The sequence below is a fragment of the Myotis lucifugus genome, unplaced genomic scaffold (assembly GCF_000147115.1).
Source record: "Myotis lucifugus unplaced genomic scaffold, Myoluc2.0 scaffold_279, whole genome shotgun sequence".
NCBI lineage: Eukaryota > Metazoa > Chordata > Mammalia > Chiroptera > Vespertilionidae > Myotis > Myotis lucifugus.
The window spans coordinates 594,780-619,601 of NW_005871327.1; the positions used below are offsets into that span (position 1 = coordinate 594,780).

General features: G+C 44.1%; 2 protein-coding genes and 1 pseudogene across 6 annotated transcripts in view; 1 reads left to right on the plus strand and 2 right to left on the minus strand.

The window, feature by feature from the left end:
- Positions 1–671, minus strand: part of GPR161 (G protein-coupled receptor 161) — a 39,019-nt gene extending 38,348 nt beyond the window's left edge. Inside the window, exon 1 of one of the 2 annotated variants that reach the window (XM_006099599.3) lies at positions 472–671. In XM_006099599.3, coding sequence (XP_006099661.1) covers positions 472–478 — 7 coding nt within the window. In that variant the 5' untranslated portion in view covers positions 479–671. Of the gene's footprint in view, positions 1–388 lie in introns of both variants that reach the window. The other variant, XM_014465097.2, reaches the window with a different exon arrangement.
- A 9,316-nt stretch (positions 672–9,987) lies between these two features.
- Positions 9,988–24,822, plus strand: part of TIPRL (TOR signaling pathway regulator) — a 17,761-nt gene continuing 2,926 nt past the window's right edge. Inside the window, exons 1-7 of one of the 4 annotated variants that reach the window (XR_001350388.2) lie at positions 9,988–10,306; positions 14,876–15,055; positions 15,707–15,806; positions 17,241–17,372; positions 21,610–21,831; positions 22,368–22,463; positions 24,575–24,621. Coding sequence is in view for 2 of the 4 variants with exons in the window: in XM_006099600.2 (XP_006099662.1) it covers positions 10,101–10,306; positions 14,876–15,055; positions 15,707–15,806; positions 17,241–17,372; positions 22,368–22,463; positions 24,575–24,637 (777 nt within the window). In the remaining 2 variants the exon portion in view is untranslated. Of the gene's footprint in view, positions 10,307–14,875; positions 15,056–15,706; positions 15,807–17,240; positions 17,373–21,609; positions 21,832–22,367; positions 22,464–24,574; positions 24,638–24,822 lie in introns of those variants that run through there. The other 3 variants (XR_002831855.1, XM_006099600.2, XM_023763248.1) reach the window with 3 other exon arrangements.
- LOC111828081 lies at positions 13,815–13,910 on the minus strand (annotated as a pseudogene).

Sequence of the window (24,822 nt, forward strand, 5' to 3'; positions counted from 1 at the left end):
CCGGCCGCGCGGGACCGGAGATTCGGGTTTCAGCCCCGATCCCGCTCGCTCCTCCCGCCCGGCCGCCAGCACGCGGACCCGCGGGGCGCAGGCCGGGAACTTCGCGCCGCCCGCGCCTCCGCCCCCCGCGTCCCCCCGTCTCCCCCCGGCGCTGCCCCTCCAGGTCCTCACGCCCCTTCCTGCGCGTCCGCCCTGCCCCCGCCACCCCTTTTCCATTTCTTCCCAAGATCGGCCTCGGCGGCGGCTCTTTGTCTCGCCCTTACCTCTCGGTTCGCCCCACTCGGCGCCCGCAAGCCCCCGAGGCCCCGGCCTTCCCGGTCCCGTCCCTCCGTCCCGCTTCCACTGCCGGGACGTCCCCTCTCCATTTCTCCCGGCATCACACTCATACTTTCGGATTCTTCCGGGAGGCTCCGCGCAGCCCCGTCGCCTCCTCCAGCCTCGCCTGGACTCCTGGCATCCTTCCCTGCTCACCTTTCATTCATCCGGCCAACATGTGAGTGTCTGCCTGGTGCCAGGCACTGTCCCGGCCCGGAGTAGCACAGGAGCCACCGCGCAGCCTGCGGACGGGACCCACACCCCTGGGGGTGACGGGGTGGATGTTTACCAGCCTGCTCTCCCCTCTCTCTGAGCCAAACGCGCGATGCTCACAGACTGGCGCTGCCAGGTCGCGGGACAGAACGGAGCCTCCTTAGAAGGGTTATGTCCCCTCTCCTGAGCTTTCTATGCAGCAAACTTACCCAGAGGACGCAAAGTGCAAGCAAACAGTAAAACTGCTTTAAAAGGAAGGGAGGGAGGGAAGAAGAGAGCAAGAGACGGGGCAGCAAAGAATCGGGTGGGAAGTTAAGTTCAAACTCCAGAGAAAATGAATGCTTTCCCTGGGGCAGGATTCAAATTCCCCAGAAATCCATCTACTTTGATAAATGCATTGATTATTCCCTTGTCTACACACTGGCACTGTGGGGACTGCTTTCTTGTTATTATTAGGCCACTGAGGCGGCATTTAGAACAATAATTGACTATCCAGCACCTGCCAAGCACCCCGCTTGTCTTCAGGGACGCATGGGGGGTGGGGAGAGAGTGACTGGATGGCTTACCGTTCCTGTGGGACAGGTGCTTCATTTGGTCAGAAACGGGGCTGAATCTCCTCTGAGTCCAGGTCACCAGCGAGCCAGGTGCTGAAGGATCCCAGCAGTCTGCTCTCCAGAGTAGTTTATACTTTTATTCTGAAATCCCTAGTTATTATGAATTTTTCATTTGCACTGATTCCCACACTGGCAGACTTGGGATCTTGGGGGAAGTTATTTAACCTTTCTGAACCTCGGCTTTGTCGGAAATAATCTAGGCACACTCCTGCCTGCCTATCTGTAGACTTTAAAAGATGAATTGAGATAATGTACGTAAATCCCCTAGCGCCATAGAACCCAAGAGCCAAGCCCTTTGAAAATTGGAATTAGAGAAAGGTCTGAAAATATATGGCATAAACTAACATGGTGAGAATGAAAATCTACAGTTATGGCTCTTTGGGCTCCATATCCACCCATGATGCAAAAACTGCCCATCCCATACTTTATTCCATTGTGAACTCTTCAAATGAAAACATTTGTTTCTCCTGCTGCTCATTATCAAATATATTATTTATCACAAAGGTTTTTCTTCCCATCACTCAAGAGCTCAGAACTTGCTGTTCATTCTAGGAGAGAAATTGCTGCCAACAAGTGCATCTTTTCAATTGCTCTTAAGATTGGTTTTTATTTCCTCTAGAGCTAATATTGAGCCATGAACAATATTCAGTCAAATGCAGAGAAAACAAAAATTACTTTAGTAACTATTTCACTATATATCGCTGTATAGGTGACAGTTGTGTGAAAAACAACATTGATTTGAGCAAGAATTTTTTTTTCCAAAAGAGTTAGGGAAAGATATAAAATAATTCTCCTTTCCCAGATCAATTTCATAAGCTATTCCCCTTGGGACCCCCACCCCCCCAAAAAAGACTTCTGTACTAAAATAATGAGAGGTTTTGCCCAAGTGAACCCTAAATGCTCATGAGGAATCGACATATGATGAGACATCTTTGGTACAAAATATCTTCTCAATCCAAATAAAACTAGTCAAAGCAAAATCAGGAAGTTTGCTGTCTGTTCCAGAAGGAAAATTATTCCCCCATATTCATGGCTGGATCCTTCGGACCCTTCACATCTGAGCGTCAGTGCCACCTCAGAGAAGTCTCCCCTGACCCATCTGAAAGGGATCCTCCACCCTCTGCTCTCGGAGCTCTCTGTTCTTTTCCATAGAAATCTGGCCCATTATGACATATTTTTTTTCTATTTATCTGTTTTTAGTATGCTTCCAGTGGTAGACATAAATTCCATGGCAGCAACCCTGTCTGTTTTATTCACCACTATAGGCCCAGGGCCTGACCCAATAAAACATTTTAAATACATTAAAGAAAAAAGGAAATAAATAAAAGCATGTCTTCAAAGGCCTCTGGCTCTCAAACTTTTGGATCTTCTTAGATACAAGACCAAAGGCACAAGTAATTAAAGAGAAGCTGGATATCTTGGATTTTTATCAAAATTAAAAGCTTTAATGCTTCCATGCTTGAAGAAAATGAAAAGACAACTCACAAAATGGGATAAAATATGTGCAATTCACATATCTGATAAGGGACTTGCATCCAGAATATATAAAGAACTCCTACAACTCAATAATAAAAAGATAAACAACCCACCTTAAAAATGGGCACAGGATCTGAGCAGACATTTCTCCCAAGAAGATGTACCAATGGCCATTAAGCACAGAACAAACTGTTGGACATCACTGGTCATTAGGGAAACGCATATCAAAACAACACTTTTAGCCCTGACCTGGTAGCTCTGTTGGTTAGAGCATCGTCCCGGTGCACCAAGGTTGCAGGTTTGATCCCTGGTCAGGGCACATACAAGAAGCAACCAATGAATGCATGAATAAGCAGAACAACAATTCCCTGTTTTTTTCTCTCCCTTCCTCTTTCTCTAAAAATCAATCAATCAATCAATCGGTAAAACAAAAACAATTTTATGCCCTAACCGGTTTGGCTCAGTGGATAGAGCGTCAGCCTGCGCACTGAAGAGTCCCGGGTTCCATTCCAGTCAAGGGCATGTGCCTTGGTTGTGGGCACATCCCCAGTAGGGGGTGTGCAAGAGGCAGCTGATCGATGTTTCTTTCTCATTGATGTTTCTAACTCTCTATCCCTCTCCCTTCCTCTCTGTAAAAAATCAATAAGATATATTTAAAAACAAAACAAAACAATTTTACTTCACACCCTCAATTGATGGCCATAATAAAGAGGGCAATGACAAGTACCCTGGAAGGTGTGGAGACATTAGAACCCTTGTCGGGATTTAAATGATGTCTCCATAAAAGCTGTTGTACAATGAAGAGAAACTCTAGGGAAGTTTGTTAAAATGTTGAGTTTCAGGACCCATTCCCAGAGACACTGTCTGCAGAAATTGTGGATAGTTGCTGTCTGTTCAGCATCCATAGTTCCCTTTGAGAAAAACATTGCTTCCCTCTGGGGGTCAGCTCTGGGGTTTGCATAGCAGCGATGTCCCCCCAGTTCCGGAGGTGGGCTTGTCAGCATTTCCCATTTTTTTCAGCCACATGGTCAGTTCAGAGAGGGAGACTGGTCAGAGCGAAGCCTCAAGGACATTTTGCCGAGAATACTGGGTGGAGCCAAAATTTAGGAAGCAGAGTACAGAAAAGGGGAGGGAGGTGAGAAATAGGGAAAATTAGATGCTGGCTAAACTGTGTGGCCCTGGGTGAAACCTTCCCTGAAGTTGTACCCCTGGACTAATCAGTTACGAAAGCCAATAAATATTTGTCTATTAAGCGTATATGGGTTTATTTCTGTTATTTGCAAAGAAAGCATCGAATTCAGTGTTTCTGAATATGACATTCTGGAAACCTGGGGGTGCTTTGGGGTTGTCATAATGATTAGAGGACACTCCTGGCATTTAGTGGGTAGGGACATGATGCCAGACATTGTGCAGTGCAGGGGACAGTCCAAGACTAAGAGCAATTCCTCTCTGCTATTGTTATTACTTCTGGGTATGGTGTCGAGTTGGGAAAGTTGTCCACATTATTAACATACATGACTTTTGAAGGATCCCCCAAAACTGAAATTCTTTGGCATGGTTATGATACACACCAGTTTGTCCAGGAATACCATTCCTGTGTAAACTGAGGAAAACATGTGTTTTTATTTGTTCAAAACTCATCAAGCGTTGTTCATCATTTTTTGCCCTAGCCGGTTTGGCTCAGCGGATAGAGCATCCGCCTGTGGACCAACGGGTCTCGGGTTTGATTCCGGTCAAGGGCACGTACCTTGGTTGCAAGCTCCTCCCTGGCCCAGGCCCTGGTCAGGGCTCGTGCAGGATGCAACCAATCTATGTGTTTCTCTCACATTGATGTTTCTCTGTCTTTCCCTCTCTCTTCCACTCTTCCTAAAATTCAATGAATATCCTCGGGTAAGGATTAACAAAAAAACAACAACAAAAAAACAAAAAAGGAGTTCATCATTTTGGAAAATCTCATCACTGTGATCAGTGGCACTCATGGCGTCAGATTTACCAAGTTAGGGGGCTCTGTCCCATTCTCCCAGAAACAGTCTTAATCAACCAGTCTGGACTCTCTCTGGCCAACCACCAGCCAGACAATCTGTTCCATGGGCTCTCCATCCCCCATAGAAAGAAGAGGCAATCTGAATGATAAAATCCCTCCTGTTCTCGTCTCCCTAAAGAAAAGATGTCCGTGTCCCCACATGACCTGTGTTTTCTTTGTGAATAGCTCCCTTGCCCGCTCTTCTTCCTATAAAAATCAACATTATGCTAAGCAAAATAAGCCAGTCAGAGAAAGATAAATATCACATGATCTCCCTCATATGTGGGATATAATGATCAACATAATTTGATGAACAAGAGTAGATCTATCTAGAGACAATGGTAGGGGAGAGGGGGTTAAAGAGCAACCAAAGGACTTGTATGCATGCATATTAGCATAACCAATGGACACAGACACTGGGGCGGTGGGGGCTTGCTTGGGGTGGGAATGGCTGAGGAGGGGCGTCAATTGGGGGAAAAGGAGACATATGTAAAACTTTAGACAAAAAAAAAACCTATCTAATAAAGAGGGAACTATCTAATAAAGAGGGAATATGCTAATTAACTGCCACACCCTGACAAGATGGTGGCACCCTGTCCCATCAGCCCAGCCTCATCCAGCCTCAGTCCCCCAGTCCCCTCAGCCCGACAGGGGAAGGCAGTTGGGGGCGATTGGGCTGGCAGGGGAGGGCAGTTGGGGATGTTAGGCGTCAATTAGGCTGGCAGGAAAGCGGTTAGGGGGTGATCAGGCTGGCAGGCAGAAGCAGTTAGGGCAGGCAGAAGCAGTTAGGGCAGCTGTGGGCAAACTATGGTTTGAAATGAATAAAACTAAAAAAAAAAAAGACCGTACCCTTTTATGTAATGATGTTCACTTTGAATTTATATTAGTTCACACAAACACTCCATCCATGCTTTTGTTCCGGCCCTTCGGTCCAGTTTAAGAACCCATTGTGGCCCTCGAGTCAAAAAGTTTGCCCACCCCTGAGTTAGGGGCAATCAGGCAGGCAAGCAGGAGAATGATTAGGAGCCTGCAGTCCTGGATTGTGAGAGGGATGTCCCTGCAGGATCAGGCCTAAACCAGCAATTGAACATCCCTGGAGGGGTCCCAGATTGGAGAGGGTGCAGGCTGGGCTGAGGGACAACCCCCCCATCCATGAATTTCATGCACCAGGCCTCTAATAAAAATATTTTTAAAAATCTTCCATGTGTACAACCCTGGTTCACGAGTCACTTAATAAGGCCAATGAGATCTTCAAATTTACTCAGTTGAATTTTGTTTTTAACATTAATTATGAGGATTAAATGACATAATGCTTGACACATGCTTAGAATTTAGCAAGCTCTAGTTAAAGTTAGCTGTTATTATTGATTTTATTATTATTACTAGTATTAGAATCTATCTTGAACTGTAATGTCCTAATAAGTGATTATGATCATTTCACCATCATTTCCTGACTCCTCCCAGAAAATGGCGTATCCCAAACCAATCAAAGTTGTGCCCAGGAGGTGATTTAAGAATTTGTGCAGCCCTAACTGGTTTGGCTCAGTGGATAGAGCGTTGGCCTGCGGACCGAAGGGTCCCAGGTTCGATTCCAGTCAAGGGCATGTACCTTGGTTGCGGGCACATCCCCAGTATGGGGTGTGCAGGAGGCAGCTGATCGATGTTTCTAACTTTCTATTCCTCTCCCTTCCTCTCTGTAGAAAATCAATAAAATATATTTAAAAAAAAAAGAATTTGTGCAAAAGACAAATCCCAAATGTGTCAGAAATCTAAATATCAAAAGGAAACCCAGATAAATTCTAGAAGAAAAAAAAAGATTAAATTCCTTTACACCTGAAAGTGGGAAAATTTTTTTTTTCTAACTAGAAACCACATCCAGAAGTAACAATAATAGAAAAGATAAATTTGACTACACAATTAAAAAAATAATTTCATGAAAAATCACCCTGAGCAAAATCCAAAATAAATAAATAAATAAGCTGAGAAAAACTGTTTGCAGCGTGTCACAAAAGAATATGTGACACTTTGGATCCTGGCAGGAATCAAATTCGCTCCCAAATGGCTCAAATGAAGGGATGGGCAGCGCTAAGGGAACAAACCAGGGCTGTGACTTGGGAAGACAAGTGGCATCCGAATGTCCTTAGCTCCCCCAGGGCTGGAGCGACAGGGGGCATAATGTCAGCAGGCTGGGAGCTGAGCTATTGGCAGGGAAGCTGGCTCCCCTGAGAGCTTCCTCAGGGAGAAGCTGGGCGGGTTTAGTCCTCTAACCTTGGAAACGACTGTTTGCTGTTGGGAACATCTTTTCTTTATTTCTTCTCATTTTCCTCTGGTTTACTTTGGGATATTCTTTTGAAAATACCCATGAGAATTAATGGTATTTCTGATAAGAAAGTTGGATAAAAGACTTTTTCTCTCCTCTCAGGCTAGGGTAGTAGAGGGCCCCTAGTGGCCAATGTTGGAGCTGCAACAGTTCCAGCGGATGACTTGGTGGGCCTGGGAGATGGATCAGGTGCAAAACAGAGGGAGGAAGAGGAAGAGGAAACGGGGGAGAGGGAGAGAGGGAAGACAGATGAAGGGGGAGAGAGGGAGAAGATTGGGAGGGAAAGAGGATTGGGAAAGATTAGGGATGGAGGGAGGGAAGAATAGGAAAGACAAGAATGAAGAAATGCCAACCCGGGATTATAAAACATGGCATATTCAATAGTTGCTTTTAGCAAATAAGTACCTCTAATAACTTTATCCAACACAATACAATAATTTGTTTGTCTACCCCCAAAATTAGAACATTTAAGTATTTTTGATTGATATAAAAATAATTTTTTTGCAGGAAAATAATATTGCTGAAAGAATTGTTCCAATTACTGTTTGAATGATGGCCATATGCTATCCATAAGCTATAGACTTAACTGAATTTAAAATGTTCCATCACAGATGGCAGTGTTCTACCCTGTAACTGTGGTAAAAACCAAAATTTATTAAAGGATAAATATTACCAATGGGATGGACAGATACTGAGACATAAATTTATGGTTGAATTATTAATATTTTCTTTTCCCAGTCTTGTTGGGGTGTCTGTTACTTATAATGTTACTTGGTGATAATGTGAGAAGTTTACATTTGAGCCCATTAGTAGAAGGGAGTCCCATCAGATGGCTTTCCTGATCCCTGCCCCTTTTCCCCCTCATGGTAAATCCTGCAGCAAGGTCAACCTGTGACTCCCCAATCTTGCTTTCTAGCAAATTACATGGGGATCCTTGAAAAAATTCAGATTTCCGGGTCCCTCCCAACACCTACTAATGGATGTTTCTGGAGGTGGGTGTTCTTCACACCAGCATTTGGAACTAGGGTCCTGAACGCTCACTTACTGCTGGTAAAAGTGTATACAGGGTAAGGCAAAAGTAGGTTTACAGTTGTGAGTACTAGAAACAGTTCGTTCTTGTATTATTATTTATTAATTATTGTATTATTTCCATACAAACAACTGTAAACCTATTTTGCCCTACCCTGCATATACTGTATATAGCCACTTGAAAAAGCAATCTGACAATATCTGTTAAGTTCAAATAAATCTATGCCCTTTGACCCAGAAATCCTACTCATGGGAATCTACCCCATGGAAAGAAAAACACCAATACAGAGTATACATATGCAAGAATATTTATTGAAACATTATCTGTTGTGGCAAAAAATATAAACAAAGTGAACGCACATCCACAGAGGTTGAATAAACTAGAATAGCCATACTATGGATTATATTATTAAATAAAAAAGAGTTAGCTCTAGCCAGTTTGGCTCAGTGGATAGAGTGTCAGCCTGTGGCCTGAAGGGTCCCAGGTTTGATTCTAGTCAAAGGCATGTACCTCAATTGCAGGCTCTTGTAGGCTCAATCGTCGGGGCTCTCTCTCACATCGATGTTTTTTTCTCTCTCTCCCTCTCCCTTCCACTCTCTCTAAAAAAATCAATGAAAAAATATCCTTGAGTGAGGATTTAACAACAACAAAAAAGAGTTAAAGTGGTATAAACTGCTCTGGAAGGATTTTTCACCATGTATATTGTTAAGAAAATACACCAATGAGTAAAAATATATGTTTTGGAAGTGTATAAGACTATATATTTTAAAAGTATATTTGTTCAGGAACTTGTCAGCTAATATATTTATCTGAAAGTCTCTGAGAGTTTGCAATGGCTGGCTTTTATTTCTCCTTTACTAATGGGTTGCTTTTATCTCCAAATCATGCCACAAGTTGAGAGTAGGCAATGTTTCCTTTTTAAAAACAAATTTGGATGCAATCAACTCTGCTCTTCTCTCAGCTCTTCAAATCCTATGGGTCTTCTAGACCCTGTCTCCCTACCCTATTACACTGCTAAAATATTTATATTCTCATCCCTAGCATGCCCCTCCCCCCTTTTAAATTCCCCACAGCATGAATTCTTACTCTGTCTCCTCCCTCCCTTCCCTTATATATTTTATGTGCATATTTGGGGGATGAAGGGTTGTGGATAGGGCAACTCAAGGCGATGTTGAAAGTAGCCCATTGTTTCCACAGAGCTCTTCGATTGTAAGGAACAGAGACTCCACCAAGGTTTTTCTTTTCTTTTTGAAAATGTATTTATTGGTGAGAGAGAGAGAGAGAGAGAAACATCAATTTGTTGTTCCACTCATTTATGCATTCATTGGTTGATTGTTGTATGAACCCGCAACCTTGGCGTATCAGTACAATGGCCTAATCAACTGAGCTACCCGGCCAGGGCACCCCCAGGGTCTTTTAAACGGGGGGTGGAGGTGGAACTTGATCTAACCATAAGCATGAGAAAAAGGGAAGTGCATTCCCAGCTCAGGGTCTAGTTCTTCCCCTGCTCCTCTGTGACTGAGCCTTTGCTGGATGCTCTGACACGTGCCCTGCCTGCACAGTAACTCTCTGCGGCTGCGGTTCTGCCTTCCTCTCTTACTGCGGTGCTGCCCAAGTCCTGCTCTTGGTCCTTAGCTCTGTGGCTGGATCTTCAAGCCTGGATGGCACCTTCCCTCTTCCTGTTTACCTTCCCCGTCGGAGCAGGAGTGTCTCTGCCTGCCTACTGTTCTCCCGAGGGGTCCGCCTGTCTCTCTGGCTTCCCCCCGCCGACCATCTCTGGGTCCTCCCAACCCCTGCCTTGGCCCAGCGGGTCCATCTGTCTGCCCTTCCACCGCTGACCAGGCCCGAGGTTCCCCGTTCAGTAAACGCCCCTCGATGACGTCACCCAAGGAGTTCCGGGGGCCGCACGACGCTGACCACGCCCCTCGCGGCCGAAGCCCGGCCCCTCACCTGTTTCTCCTTCGCCCCTTTTCCGGTGCGTCGTGACGTAACGTGGGTCACGCAACATTGGCGCCTGGTCCCGGAAGCAAAAAGCGCAGGGGGGAGAAGAGGGCGGAAAGAAGGGCGGGCGTCGGGTCGGCGGCGGGGCGGGGCGGGGCGGGGCGGGGCATGGTAACGGCTCGGAAGCCGAGGGGGCCGGGCCGCAGAGGCGGGGAAACCGGTGTCCGCTGCCGCCGCTCCTGCCCGCTCCGCGCCGCCCCCGCCGCGGCCATGATGATCCACGGCTTCCAGAGCAGCCACCAGGACTTCTCCTTCGGGCCCTGGACGCTGACGGCGACCAAGACCCACATCATGAAGTCGGCGGATGTGGAGAAGTGAGGCTCCGGGCCCGGAGCGGGGCGCGGGGCGCGGGGCGCGGGGCGGGGGCTGGGCTGGGCAAGAGCAGGGCGGCCCCGCGCAGCCCCCACCGTCCCCTGGGGCGGAGGCCAGGCCGAGGCCGCCCCCTGACTGACAGCCCCGGTCAGTCACCGCATCACCCTCCCGACCCTCGGTTGGGTTCGCCTGCACGAATCTGTCCCTCGACCCGGTTTGGGTGGCGCAGGGCTGTTTCGGAGGATCCCTACCTGCCCCACGTCCCTGTCCCGGTCACCTTTGCACCTCTCCTTCCTGGGGGCTCTGCCCTGCTTTCTGGGCCTCGCTAATGGGGGCGATGTGCTTGCTTCCTGGGGGGCTCAACCCTGCTTTCTGGGCGTCACTAATGGGGACGATATGCTTGCTTGGCTTTCAGCACGTCAGGTGCTGCGCCGGGCGCTGGAGAGACGGGTGTTGAGACAGAGCCTCCGCCGTGAGGGAGGCAGGGTCTTGGGAGAGACCCGGTGTGCGGTGAGCTCCGTTAGGCGGAGAGGCCTCGGGCAGCCGGATGCCCGACCCGCATCTCCATGAAGTGGGTGGGATGGGGCGGGCGGGGCCCCTGGAAGGCGGGGAGGGTGGTAGGTCAGGGAGAGGGAGAGCCCTGACTTGTTGGAGGAACCGCTTCTGTGTGGAGGGCGCTTGGGGGTCCCCAGGGGCAGGAGTGAGAAGGGGAGCCGGCCCTGCGGTGGAGACATCGCCCAGAGAGCTTTTGAGCCACAGGCTGAAGAGTTCTGAGTTTTATGTGACCACCACAGGGAGCACTTTTACACAGAGGAGCGGCATGATCAGCTGTAGACTGTGAAACAGGGATTTTTCAACCAGGGTGCCGCAGGAATTTTTAAAACATGCAATACCTGACTATTCAGTCGGGGCATGCCCTTAGATTGTCAAATTAAAAAAATGGCAACAACCAACACAACCATAGCCCTGCGGTGTGACTGAATCCTTTCTCTCTAAAAATCAATTACAATTAAAAAAAGGCTTGTCCGTGGGTTTTGGTTTGGGAATCGTCACCTTATAATTGAAACCTGGAGCCTTGGGTGTGAGTGAAAATCATCTAAAAGTCTTCTAGGAGAGAAGGAACGGTCATGAGATGGAACCCTGGGGAGCACTGGCCTTTTAAGATTGAGGCAGAGGGAAGTTACCAGGGAAGAGAGGGGAGTCGTAAAAGAATGTTTAGCTGCCTAGTTATAAATAACTACATTAAATAAAGTAATATTCTTGCAGACTCACTAAGAAAAGTAAGGAAAATGCAGAAAACAAAGGGAAAAATAATTCTCTTCATCCCACCGTAGATTGATTTACTGTCTGGGTTTTCCTCTCCCTGTCACTTTCTCTGTTACATATTGCACCATAGAGGTAAACTTGTGCATATATAAAGCAGTCGCCTCCAGTTGTGTTTACCGTGTAATGTACTTACAGACTCTCTAAGAGGGGCTGGTTGCATGGTGAGTTTTAAAGGCACTCAAATCCTAGGTCTTTAATCTCTGTATTTGTTATTTCTAAAATAGATCTGCCAGAGTATACTTAGTCCTTCCTTATGACAAAAGAAAGTCTAGACCTTCACCCATTCTAAATTTTCTGTGATGCATCACCCCGGGTGTTAAAACCTCTAGGGTGCTAAATAAATGGATTAGGGGAAGTATTGGATTAAGGCGCTTTCTTTAATGATTTAAGACATCTAAATCCCATAGAGGCTTCCTGTCTTCCCTGCCTTATTAATGGTAATACCTATTTGTTAAGAGTGAAGGTTGAGCTTAGAAATGGCATTAAGCCCAGCCTGTGTGGCTCAGTGGTTGAGTGTCGACCTATGACCCGGAGGTCATATTTGGATTCCTGGTCGGGACACATGCCTGGGTTTCAGGCTCAATCCCATGGTAGGGGGCATGCAGGAGGCAGCGATCAATGATTCTCTCTCATCACTGATGTTTCTCTCTCCCTCCCTATCTGAAATCAATACAAATAAATTAAAAAAAAAAAAGAAATGGTATTAAGATACTATGTTTGGCCGGTGTTTAAGATAGTCTGAATTTAGAACATTTGAGGCCATGTAAGTTAGTGACAGTGATTCTTTTACATATGTAACAGGAATATTTCATAGGACTACTAGGGGTGTACACACTCCATCGAACTTGAGCATAGTATCTTACAAGAATGTTAAATGTGATGATCTCTGATAATTAAGAAAAGGTTAAATAATATTTTATGTTTTCTGTTTAAGAACACAGAAAAGTCTATAATACATTTTGAAAATTTTCCACAAAATAAATTTGGTACATAGGGTAGCTGGAAAATTCACTTCCATAGAACCTCTGCTTTTAGGTTACAAGGAACAGAGACCCAAGTTGCCTTAAGTGATGGGAATTTAATAGTATGTGAGGAGAAAATTAAACATAGGAATTATCTCAGAAAATGAGCAGCAGTTCTTGTGGCCCCAACAGTAACTATATACAAGTCTCTACTCTTATTACTGTTACTAGAAGCCCGGTGCACAAGATTCATGTCTTGGGGGGGTGGGGGAGTGGATTGGGTGGGGGGGTTGGGGGGTTGGGTCCCTCAGCCCCGCCTGCGCCCTCTCACAGTCCGGGACCCCCGGGGGGATCGGGCCTAAGCCGGCAGTCAGACATCCCTCTCGCAGTCCTGGGCTCTTGCAGTCTGGGACCCCTCTCGCTCCTTACCGCCCACCTGCAGAGGAGGTGGGAGAGGTTCCCGGCACCACCACTGCGCTCGCCAGCCATGAGCCTGGCTCGCTGCTCCTCAGCACTGCCTCCTGCGTTGAGCGTCTACCCCCTGGTGGTCATTGTGCGTCATAGTGACCGGTTGTTCTGCCGTTCGATCGATTTGCATATTAGGCTTTTATTATATAGGATTTCTCCATCTCTGCTTTCTGCTCTCTGCTTCCCTTGCTGTCATTTAACATTTCCACCCTCTCCACCTCACGCTGCTCTTTCCTGCCACCTCTCTTGGTCTGTGCTTCCTTTGGCTGTCATTTTGACTTATGAAAAGAGAGGTCAGAGTATACTTATTTGGCCATGATTCAATTCAGCAAGAGTTCTCAGGCTAAAATTGAAGGGTTCCTGCCAGCCCGTAGATAATTGCCTTTGGTTGAGAAGCTGAACTTACATCCCTAAATTGAAAGTCCTGGTTTTGACTGAGGTGATGGGTGATGTATATATATCGCTGCTTTTTTCAGAAGTGAGTAGCTTCCACTTAAAAACCTTCATAAACTCAACTTTCTTAAGGGTTAAGGGGACTGGTGCACCACCAGGGTCCCAGTTAAGGGGGCAGCCTCTACTCAGCCTCAGCCTGTCAGTGCAGTGTGGATTGCCAGGGCCAGTACTGCCAGTCTTCCTTTTTTTTTTTTTTTCAAAAAAAGAAACCAAAAGTCCAGATTCCTAAAAAGACTCTCAATTTTTGTTGACAGCTATCTCTCAATCATTGTTGTTGTTTTGTTTTGTTTTGTTTTGTTTTCTTAATATGGAACGCTTCATGAATTTGCATATCATCCTTGTGCTAATCTTCTCTGTATTGTTCCAATTTTAGTATATGTGCGGCTGAAGTGAGCACGTCATTGTTGGCAACTATTTCAAATATTGTTCAGGCAAATCAAAACACATCTGTGGATTAATAATTTGTGATCCTGGCTTCATAGTGTGTCAAATATAACTTTCTTTTCTAATGAGGTTGGCCAAATGAGGGGCAAGTATTTATTTTAAATATACTTTTATTGATTTCAGAGAGGAAGGGAGAGAGAAATATCAATGATGAGGAAGAATCATTGATTGGCTGCCTCCTGCATGCCCCACACTGGGGATAGGGATTGAGCCTGCAACCCAGGCATGTGCCCTGACTAGGAATTGAACTGTGACCTCCTGATTCACAGGTTGACTCTCCACTTCTAAGCCATGCTGGCTGGGTGAGGCAGGATGAGACTCAAGGATTTATAAAGCAGCTGGCATAATGGAGGAGGCCTGGTGTTACTACTTACTAGCTCTGTAATCTGTCATTAGGTACCTAAACTCAGCGTTTCTCAGCTCACAAGGTAGTTTTGAGGCTCAAATTCTATCTCAGAAGCAATCTCTGATCATCCTACCTAAAACAGGCCCCCACCATTATCTTTGTCACTCTCCACTAGCGGATAATATATTATGTATTTACTTCTCTGTTTATTATCTGTTTTTTAGCCCACTGCCAAGTCCACAGCCCTGGCCGGTCGCTTAGTTGGTTGGAGCATTGTGTGCACCACAAAGGTTTCGAGTTCTCTCCCCAGACGGGCACACACGGGAGGCAACTGATGGATGTTTCTCTCTCTCTACCCCTCCTTCCTGTCTCTCTAAAATATACATAAAATCTCCCCTCAGGTGAAGGTTAAAAAAAAAGATATACATAGAGAGAATAGATGATGGAAGCATTTATAGACTGTACAAAATATATCATGTGAATGAACTCACTCAGTAATGTAGGGATGAGAAGGAAGCCAAAGTGTCAACAGTGATATAAAATAATCCTGCCTGACTTCTGGTTGTGCATAGGTTAGCTGATGAATTGCATATGCCATCCCTCCCCGAAATGATGTTTGGAGACAACGTTTTAAGAATCCAGCATGGTTCTGGCTTTGGGATTGAGTTCAATGCTACAGATGCTTTAAGATGTGTGAATAACTACCAAGGAATGCTTAAAGTAGCCTGTGCGGAGGAGTGGCAGGAGAGCAGGTGAGAGTCCGGGCAGTTGTGGGTAAAACCGAGAAGAGAGTTGAAAGAAATGATATTAGAATGGGGGGCTAGTATTATTATTAAACTTGGTAGTTGGATTATTCTAAAATTAATCTTTCTCATCTATAACATGGAGATTAGTTACGCCACCTCTTAAATGCTTCTTGAGTTAATTGCATAACATTTGAGCTGAGCTCTGGAGTTTCTTTTTTGAGCGTTTAGTGTTCTTTAGTGAAGAGTACACTGTGTACTTGAATGTTCCTGTTTTTCAAGAAAAATGCTGTGATTTGCATTGAAAATTTGAGGACCTTTGAAATTAAGAAAAATTTATTTTCTTTGGTAGTCAAAGCAGCAATTATTTACTTTGTGCCTGTTATGTACTAGTGCCTTGGAGGATATAAAGGAGGAGGGGCTTTACAAAAGGTCCTCAGGCAGTGTAGAGACTAACTGGGAAGACTACTCAGCACATGTAAGTTAAACAGCAGTAAGTGTGCAGGAAGACAGAAGGCCTTGGGTTAGTGAATTCTGACAAGCGTGTGTATTAGTAGGAGGTTTTACATCATGTGTGGAATGTAATTTGGTGTGATAATGAATGCAGATGATCTGCATGCTGCGTCACTAAATCTGATCCTTCTCATTTTGGTATTTGAGGACGGAGGGTGAGCACTCCAAGGAAGTTATTAAACCATACGATTGGACCTTTACAACAGATTATAAGGGAACATTACTTGGAGAATCCCTCAAGTTAAAGGTAACTGTTATTTTTTGCTTTTATGAGTCATCAGTTGTCTTGGACAGTCTTGGCATTAGAACTTCCTAGTAATGGCATATTTTTTACTACTACTTTCACCTGCTTATTTCTGTCGTGGGGGCTTTAGAACCTAACATGAGGGATTTTGCTTATTGATTATCATCAGGAAATAAAGTGGAGGGATTTTAATTACATGTGGTTGGGAGCAGTGAACTACTGCCTTAATGTTGTCACTATCGAGAGGTGTTCAGGCCTGTGCTTTAGACCAGTGGTCGCCAACCTTTCAGACCTCACGGACCACCAGTGGTCCATGGACCACCGGTTGGAACCACTGCTTTAGACAGGCCTGGTAGCAGCAGCTCCCAGTTAGTTGTACAGTTGAATAGAGATGTGGGCAAATAGGACTTCTGTCCCTCCTGTACTATGTGGGAACTGGTATGATCTTAGGGGAGTTACTTAATCTATTTATCTGAGTCTTAGTCTCATCAGTAAATTGGGTAAACATATGTCTGCCTCACAGCAGAGTTTTGATGCGAGGTCATCGATGGGAAAGCTCCCAGTAGATTCTAAAGCGCTATGTGAATGTTAAATTGCATCATGTAAGCCCAGCTTAGGGTGGATTACTCTATGATAAATACACCAAGAAGGTGGAATAGGTAGGTCTCCTATTGGGAGCTTTATTTACTTATTATTTATTTGCTTTGTTTGCCTATTACTTATTTTGAAATCTTACAGTGTGACTGAAATGAGGGAAATTTGGCTTAGGTTGCAGTTTCTAAATATCACATTTGTCATAGAGAACAAAATGTATTTCACTGTAACTATTTTCATTAAAAGTAGTTATTGGAGACCCCGTATCATATGTGGGTATTTAGGCAGAAATGTAGGGAGTTGGGGTTGTGTGGGGGCTCCTTGTCTCTGTGGAGATTGTTAGAATCTTGGGAAGCTGGAAGTTCGTGGCAGCAACTTAATTCTTGTCTTCACTTGCTGCCACTCCTGTATTCCAAGCGTTAACTATTTTGTGCTGCTTCCAAGACAAAAACACAGTTTTTGAGAAATCATGTATTCATTCATTCATTCATTCTTGAGCTCTTACTATGTGCTGGGCAGTAACCCTAGGAGCCCTGGATACACAGAAAACAGACAAAAATCCCTCCTTTGCAGTCTCATGGGGAGCAAGGTTCGTCAGACCCTTACAATGCTTCATAAGTTCATGTCTTTTCTCCTCTCTCCTGATTGAAGTAATTTAGGGGGCCCTCTGGCACATGGTTGCCAGGAGTGAGGAAATTTTGGGAACTTGTTTTAATCCGATGCAGTAATGATGGTGACTTAGGAAAAGCCTCCTGGAGGCTGTGGAGTAGCATTAGCGACTTTCCTGTGTCTCCAGCTCCTCAGAAAGACTTTTATGTGCTCCTTCTGACATTTTTCTTTCAGGTTGTGCCTACAACAGATCATATAGACACAGAGAAATTGAAAGCCAGAGAGCAGATTAAGTTTTTTGAAGAAGTTCTCCTGTTTGAGGATGAACTTCATGATCATGGAGTTTCAAGCCTAAGTGTGAAAATTGTGAGTATTGTGATTCTTGTTTAAAATTTCTTTCTTCTGTTTCTACCATTGGTAAGAAATATAAGACTCACTTTGAATTATACCGTCTTAATATGATATCATGGACAGTTTCATTTGAGTCTAGAGTACATCTTACTAATTAATGTCCGTTATAAAATTCACAAAATCTTAATATATTGTTAAGGCTTTAGCAAAGCATTTTTTAAAGACCTGCCTGCTCACTTTGTACTTTGTTTGCTTATTATGTAATTTGAATGAAAACTGTGACTTAATTTTCACATTTTGAATTAAAAACAATGTGGAGAGACTGAGCAGACAGCAAGGTGGATACTATGTAAGGAAGTGACCATGTGTCAGGACTCAGCCCCATAAACTACACTCAGCTTCCAGCATCCAAGTGAAAACAGGAATGACAAGTCTCAGTTCCTTGGAGGACGGACTGCTTCCATTACCAATGCCGCTGGTGAAACATGCGTAAAAAGAAAACAAGCAGGCCGCCGCAGTTACTCATATTTGTTTATATTAGGTTGTAATTGGGTTTCTTAACATTTTCCAGAAAAATCACAACTTCTTATTAAATGCTTTATGCTTTAACACCTAGCTAAAATGTCACCTCCTCTATGAGGCCCTCCACAGCAGAGTTAAATATCCCTTGTCCATACTCCAAAAATACATTATTTTTAACCGCTCCGTTATAGCACTTATCATAAGGTCTGTCAAAGATGGGCCCTAACATCAAACATTGTTCTCGAGACACAATCATAGTGAGTATGGTGATTTAAACAATAATCTCTCTACATAAAAGCCTAAGCGACCATTAGGACCGGACGATCAGCTGGTAGCTATGACGTGCACTGACCACCAGGGCACAGAGGCTCAATGCAGGAGCTGCCCCCTGGTGGTCAGTGCGCTCCCACAGCCAACCTGCCATGGCCAACCTCCGGCGGCACCCCCCACCCCCCAAGTCAGACTGCCGACCAGGCCGAGGAACCCCACCCGTGCACGAATTCATGCACCGGGCCTCTAGTTAAGAATGAAAACAATAAATCAAAAGCAGCAGTAATTTGTTTTAAAGTCAAGATTTCTGTAGAATCCTAGGATTTTGGAATTGTAATGAATTTTTACAGAATCATTGAGTTTAGCCTCTGTATTTTATAAATGACTTCCCAAAAGACTAGTTTATCTAAGTTGGGGTAACTAATTAGCACTGTTTTCTTTGAACCAATATCTCTATTATTCTAGCATTACATCACTGTTTTCTGAGCACCCCACTCCCTATTCACCCATAATTCTCCCTCAATTTATCTTTGTCATTTAGATTTCTTCATGCTGACTCATTCAGTCATGTACCTTTCCATTTGTCTACCCACTCACAGAGCTGGCGGTGTTGAATGTTCATTATGATGTGCATATCTGGTTGGGCACTTGTATCCAAGTGGGTGGCTATGTCTGTGATGTATGCAAGTGGGTAGGCATGTGGGGAGCACACGTGTTTGTGTGGGTGAAAGTGTTGGAGAGGGTGTGGGCATAAATGGAACATGTGTGTACCAGAGCAAATAGTAAGTCTCAAACCGAAGAGTAATCATCACCGTGAGATGTTTTTCTTCTCACTTAGTGCACTTGGAGGTATGAGTGTGGACCAATGACGTTCCCTTGTATGGAAGCAGAGACTAGCTGAGAAGCAGAGATGTCTGGAGGATGCAGGGATGTGGTGCCAGAGAGTTGGGGGTAGGACACGTCTCATGGAGGAGGGCGCCGAGGACTCCGCAGTGCTGGTGCAGGGGCCCTTGTTAGAAATGTCGTCCTGGGGACTTTACAGAGAGAGCCTGAGGTCGTTCCTCACGCCCCGCTTTTAATATAGAGGTTATTAAAACCTGGGTGGTTCAGTGACTTGCTCTAAGTTACTGTTCTGCCATCTCATCAGACCCATCACTCCATTTTTTTTTTCTTTAACCAAATACTGTAAGTACCTTCTCCCATTTACTACCCTGAAATGAAATTCATAGGTAAGGTACTACTTTTCAGTAAATTAACATAATGTCCTAATTATAATTTAAAAGAAATTGACTTGGAATAAAATGAGATGTATTTCACTAGGTAAGTGCATAATATGACCACTGAATGACATAATGAAGTTGCCAGGTGCGTGTGTGTGCATATTGAGTCACTGTGGGTGTGACAGTTACAGATGCAGGCTGACAGTCAGTGACTCAGAGAACACAGGCTGGCATTCCATTGATGCATTTTTCAAAGTGAAATAATAAAATTCCAAACAAAACGAAGTATAATCTCTCCTTAATTTACAAGGCCATTGCCTTTATGGATAATTGAGTGAGTTTTTTATTTATATGTAAAATGGAATTAGGTTCTAAGGTTAGCTAGATGCCAGATGAGAGATGTGGAAGTCTGTGGAATGCAGGGTTGGACTTTGTTGTATAGAGTCGTGCTGTGCACTGCAGAACAGCGACAGTCTCTGGTCCTTAACTCCTGAATGTTGGTGCTGCTTGCTCATCATTGTTGCTCACCACAGCTTTCCAGATGCCCTTAGGAGGGAGCCATTGTCTTAAAATATATGTGGATTGTGGTAGGATTGGGACTAGAGCACAGGCCCCTAATTCCTGGTCTCCCCACTGTGCGGTGCAGAAATGGTACTTCAGCTTGCTTCCGTGTTGTGTCATGTGACTGTTTACTAATTTTGAATTGGAAGAAATATTGTAAGTCATTCTTTCCCATACATTTTAACTAGCACTCTGCTGGGTAATGATATGTTTTCAGGTTGACTTGCTGTGACATATTGTCCTAGTCAGTGCTGCCTCCCGCTCTGTGTTACTGCGTCTTCCTTTGGGTCCCTTGCTGCTTAGCCCACCCCAGTGCGTCTGACTCAGCCCTTTCCCCAGCAGCGAGCATCTGGCCTCTTTTGTTCAGCCCACAGCTAAGGGCCACCTGCTGGGTGCTGGCTCCTTTTCTAGGCAGTGGGCACCTGGTGCTGAACGAAGCCAGTATTCCCACCACCATGGAACCTATAGTCAAATAGAGGCTTTAAGCAAGTAAACACATAAGTGGATACAGTTATAGACCTGTTCATTTGTAATGAGTACTGTGAGAGGGAATAACAAGGGGAATCTGCAATGACATGCAGTGTAGGAAAGGCCCTATGTAGAAGCCACTTTTGCATTGAGCTCTGAAGGACAGGAAGTGCTGGCCAGGAGAACACTCCAGGTCAGGGAACAGGGTGGGGAAAGGTCAAGGGCAGGAAAGTGCTTGACCTGTGGCTGGGGACTCTTAGGCAGTTAAGCCACTATCATCATGGGGTTATCTTGTTATTCTTTATTCTTGGTTAATGTTGCCCTGTGCTTATATGGAACTCCAGGCAGTTCCCTGAATATAGCTTCCTATTTCATGTACTTGGTACATGCCGCCTCCTCTCCAGCCAGAATTCCCAGCCAGCTTTCCTTCCACTCAGGTATCACTCTTGCTGACTATATAAATATATATAAAATTTATTTCAGAGAGGAAGGGAGAGGGATAGAGAGAATTTTCCCCATTGAAACATCAATGATAAGAGAGAATCATGGATTGGCTGCCTCCTGCATACCCCCTACTGGTGATCAAGCTGCAACCCAGGGATGTGCCCTGACCAGGAATGGAACCGTGGCCTCCTGGTTCATAGGTTAATGCTCAACCACTGAGCCACCCTGGGTGGGCTCCTCTGAGTGCTTTTCAAACCTTGTGCATACCTCTGTACAGCAGCCACCACATTGGATATGTCTGTTTTCCCCTTTTTTTAAAAAAAATATATTTTATTGATTTTCCACAGAGAGGAAAGGAGAAGGATAGAGAGCCAGAAACATTGATGAGAGAGAAACACCAATCAGCTGCCTCCTGCACACCCCCCACTGGAGATGTGCCCGCAACCAAGGCACATGCTCTTGATCGGAATCGAACCCGGGACCCTTCAGTCCACAGGCCGACGCTCTATCCACTGAGCCAAACCAGTCAGGGCCTGTTTTCCTCTTTGATAAACTCCTTGAACACGGATGTATCCTTGCATCTATATAAATCCAACACCTGCTGTAGTAAGAATTTGAACTTGGCAGGCACTAACAATCTATTTAGTAAGTGGTCAAACATACTGTTTTTGAAGACCTGAGGACCCCACACCCCTCTCTCCTTGCCACCAGAATCTACCTTTTCACTCTCCACTAACTCTGGCTTCCCGGTTGTATTTGGGAAACAGACATTTATAGATGTGCCACAGATGGAAGATGTCAGGGACGTGAATGATGACCTGATGAACTTGGCTTTGGCAGTAGGACACAGTACCTAATCGGCTGCACTGCGTTAGAGCATTCCAGTTCAGGTCTCAAGTCTTTATTTTACATAAAGTGAATAAAAGATGAGCAGCAACAAAGAACTAGGTTCTTCTTTCATTTTGATATTACTGGTGTTACCATTTACTGTAAGTACTACCATTTTTTAAAGTGAACATTACAATTTTCTCATTATTTAGGTATGTGTTGTCTGTTTTTTCCAATTTTTTTTTTTAATCCTCATCTGAGGATATTTTTCCCCATTGATTTTAGAGAGTAGAAGGGAGGGGAGGTGGGTGGGAGTGAGAGAGAAACATCGGGATCAGGGATGCAACCTGCAACCCAGGTATATGCCTTGACCAGGAATTGAACCCGAGACACTTCTGTGCTTAGGCCGATGTCCTAACCGAGCAGCACTGGCCAGAGCTGGGCTGTCTTTTTAAGATAAATATTTTTTGACCTAGAAAAAAAATATTTCTATTGTATGAAACTGAAACCAGGATGTTAAATAATATACACAAAGTTTTGAGCCTTCGTTGGTGCTAGGACAAAGAACCTCTAGTTCAGAGATTCCTATATAATGCTAATTCAGCCCTCCTCCCATGCTTTAACAAATTCATTTTCTTTTAGCACAGTAACAATATTTAATTGTCATTAAAATATTAATGCACTTTTTTTCTTTCAGAGAGTAATGCCTTCCAGCTTTTTCCTGCTGTTGCGGTTTTTCTTGAGAATTGATGGAGTGCTTATCAGAATGAATGACACGAGACTTTACCACGAGGTATCTAATCTCATTTGACGAGTGTACTAATTGATATTGGGCCTGTTTGTGTTGTTTCATGTCTGTGTGAGAATTTGAAATTGAACAGTGCTTTATAGTCTATGGCATGCTTCATATTCACTGTTGACCGCGGTTACTGAAACATTCCGTCTTTTCCAAAAGTTCTGGCAGCTGAAACTTTGTTCTACAAGACACTCCCTACTGGGGTCTGATGCTTCTTAAAAAATTGTTTGTATTTCATCTGTGTTTAAGAAAACTGTCCTTTAACTCTTACCTTTGTTTATAGTATGTATTGTTTACATCAGCAGTCACCAACTGGTGGTCCGTGAGGTCCGAAAGGTTGGCGACCGCTGGTTTACATAATGTCCTGATACTGGAAAGTTCTTCTAAAGTTTGAAAGCTTGTGCTCCATCTCAAGGAACTGTTAACAAACAAAGTTTATTTTTTTAAAAGGAGGGGGGAGGCTTAAATTGAGTCATGAAAACTCTTCCAGTAGCTTCGCCATGGCCTGCCTTTGTGAATGAATTTTTAACTTCAGATTTGTGGGGTGATGAATTAGAGACGAGACTGCCAGTGTCAGGGCTGTCGGGTAATGGTTACCTCTCCTAACAACCCAGTGAAACATGTGCTGTATGATCTCTGTCTCATAGCTGACGCAGCCGAGGTAAAGAACTACTAACTGACTTTAATATCAACCACATGGGACAGCTAGTGGTGGCAGAGCGGGGATCTGAGCCCCATGGGATGGGATCGCATTGGTCGTTTCCCACATCCTGCACTTCGGGAAGGTTTTCCCCTGGAAATAATACGGGGGCTCTGAGGGACCTTTTTCTTTTTAAAAGTGGTAACAAAATACTGAAAATAGGCTGTATTTTTTTCCTTCAGAAAGGGTGAAATCAATCTAAATTTTAAAAATGCTTATGTTTTAACTCAACAATATTGAGTTTTTATGGAATTACCCTAAAAAAGATTCTAATATACAATAACCCACAAATATGAATCAGTATGTATATGGCAATGTTGTGTGTAATTCAAACAGGAGGGAAGGAGGACACTTACTGCCCATTGAATGGACATTGATTAAAATTTTTACTTTATATCCATATAGTAGAAAAATATGTAGTCATTAAAATTAATGAGAGAGAGTTATATTTAACTGCTTTGGAAAGATGTGCAGAGATTTCTAAAGGTTAAGGATAGTTATCTATAGGAGCTGTGATGCTGATGATTTATACTTTATATACAGTGGGGCCTTGACTTACAAGTTTAATTCGTTCCGAGACCGAGCTCGTTAAGGAGCTCATTAACTCAAATTACTCTATCAACTCAATGCAAAAAATCGGCTGAGAGACAGCTGGTATCTCAAAAAACTCGTTAGTCGGGACACTTGTAAGTCAAGGCCCCACTGTACTTTGTTATTGGATTGTTTACAATGAACACTAATCTGTCTTTACTGATATGAAAAACTGAAACCTTACGGAGTTTAATCTTGTGGTTTTCTTTTATTGAAAAATGCCTCTAAAAACAAATTATGATAAACTGCTGCTTTAAAACCTAACTTTAAAAAACTTAAAAATTTTTTTGTTGATTAATTGGTTTGAGAGAGGGGGGAGGGGAAGGAGGGAGATGTCGATTTGTTGTTCACTTATTAATGCATTCATTGGTTGATTCTTGTATGTGACTTGACTGGAGATGTTTTTTTCTGGAACATAAAAGTAGCTGCAGTTATGTAGGTAATGATAATATTGTAGCTTAAGGAAAAGCTGTAGTTCTGAACTTGAGTGACAGGAAAATCTCTTGCATTTCTCACTTATATACATATTTACCTTCAAGGTAAAATCTTGCTTGTGTTTCTCTTATACATGGTAATTACTAAATCTGCTTATACTTTTGTATCTGATGTTACTATGATTTATAGGGATTGGAATGAACAATTCAGAATTCTTGGTGAGAGTTAAATAGCTGTTCTCTCACTGGAGAATAAGGTAGTCTCATTGGAGTTCATGCCACCATCACAACCTGTACTAAAATGTAAGCAGCTTTGCTTGACAGAAAGGATTATAAAATAAATATAAGTAAACTTGTTGCAACTTTTTTATTTTTAAACCTAGGCCGACAAGACCTACATGTTACGAGAATATACATCACGAGAGAGCAGAATTGCTAATTTAATGGTACGGCATTTTAATATCAGTTTTCAGATGTAGAATTTTTTTCTTTTCAGATACATATCCCCAACCCCACCCCAACCACCCAACCACCCAAATCTGCATCCTTAAACCTATTCATTCACCAAAGGGCTCAATAGGGTGATCCTACTCGATAGAACTGTGAGCTGACCTCAAATACAAGAACAGTT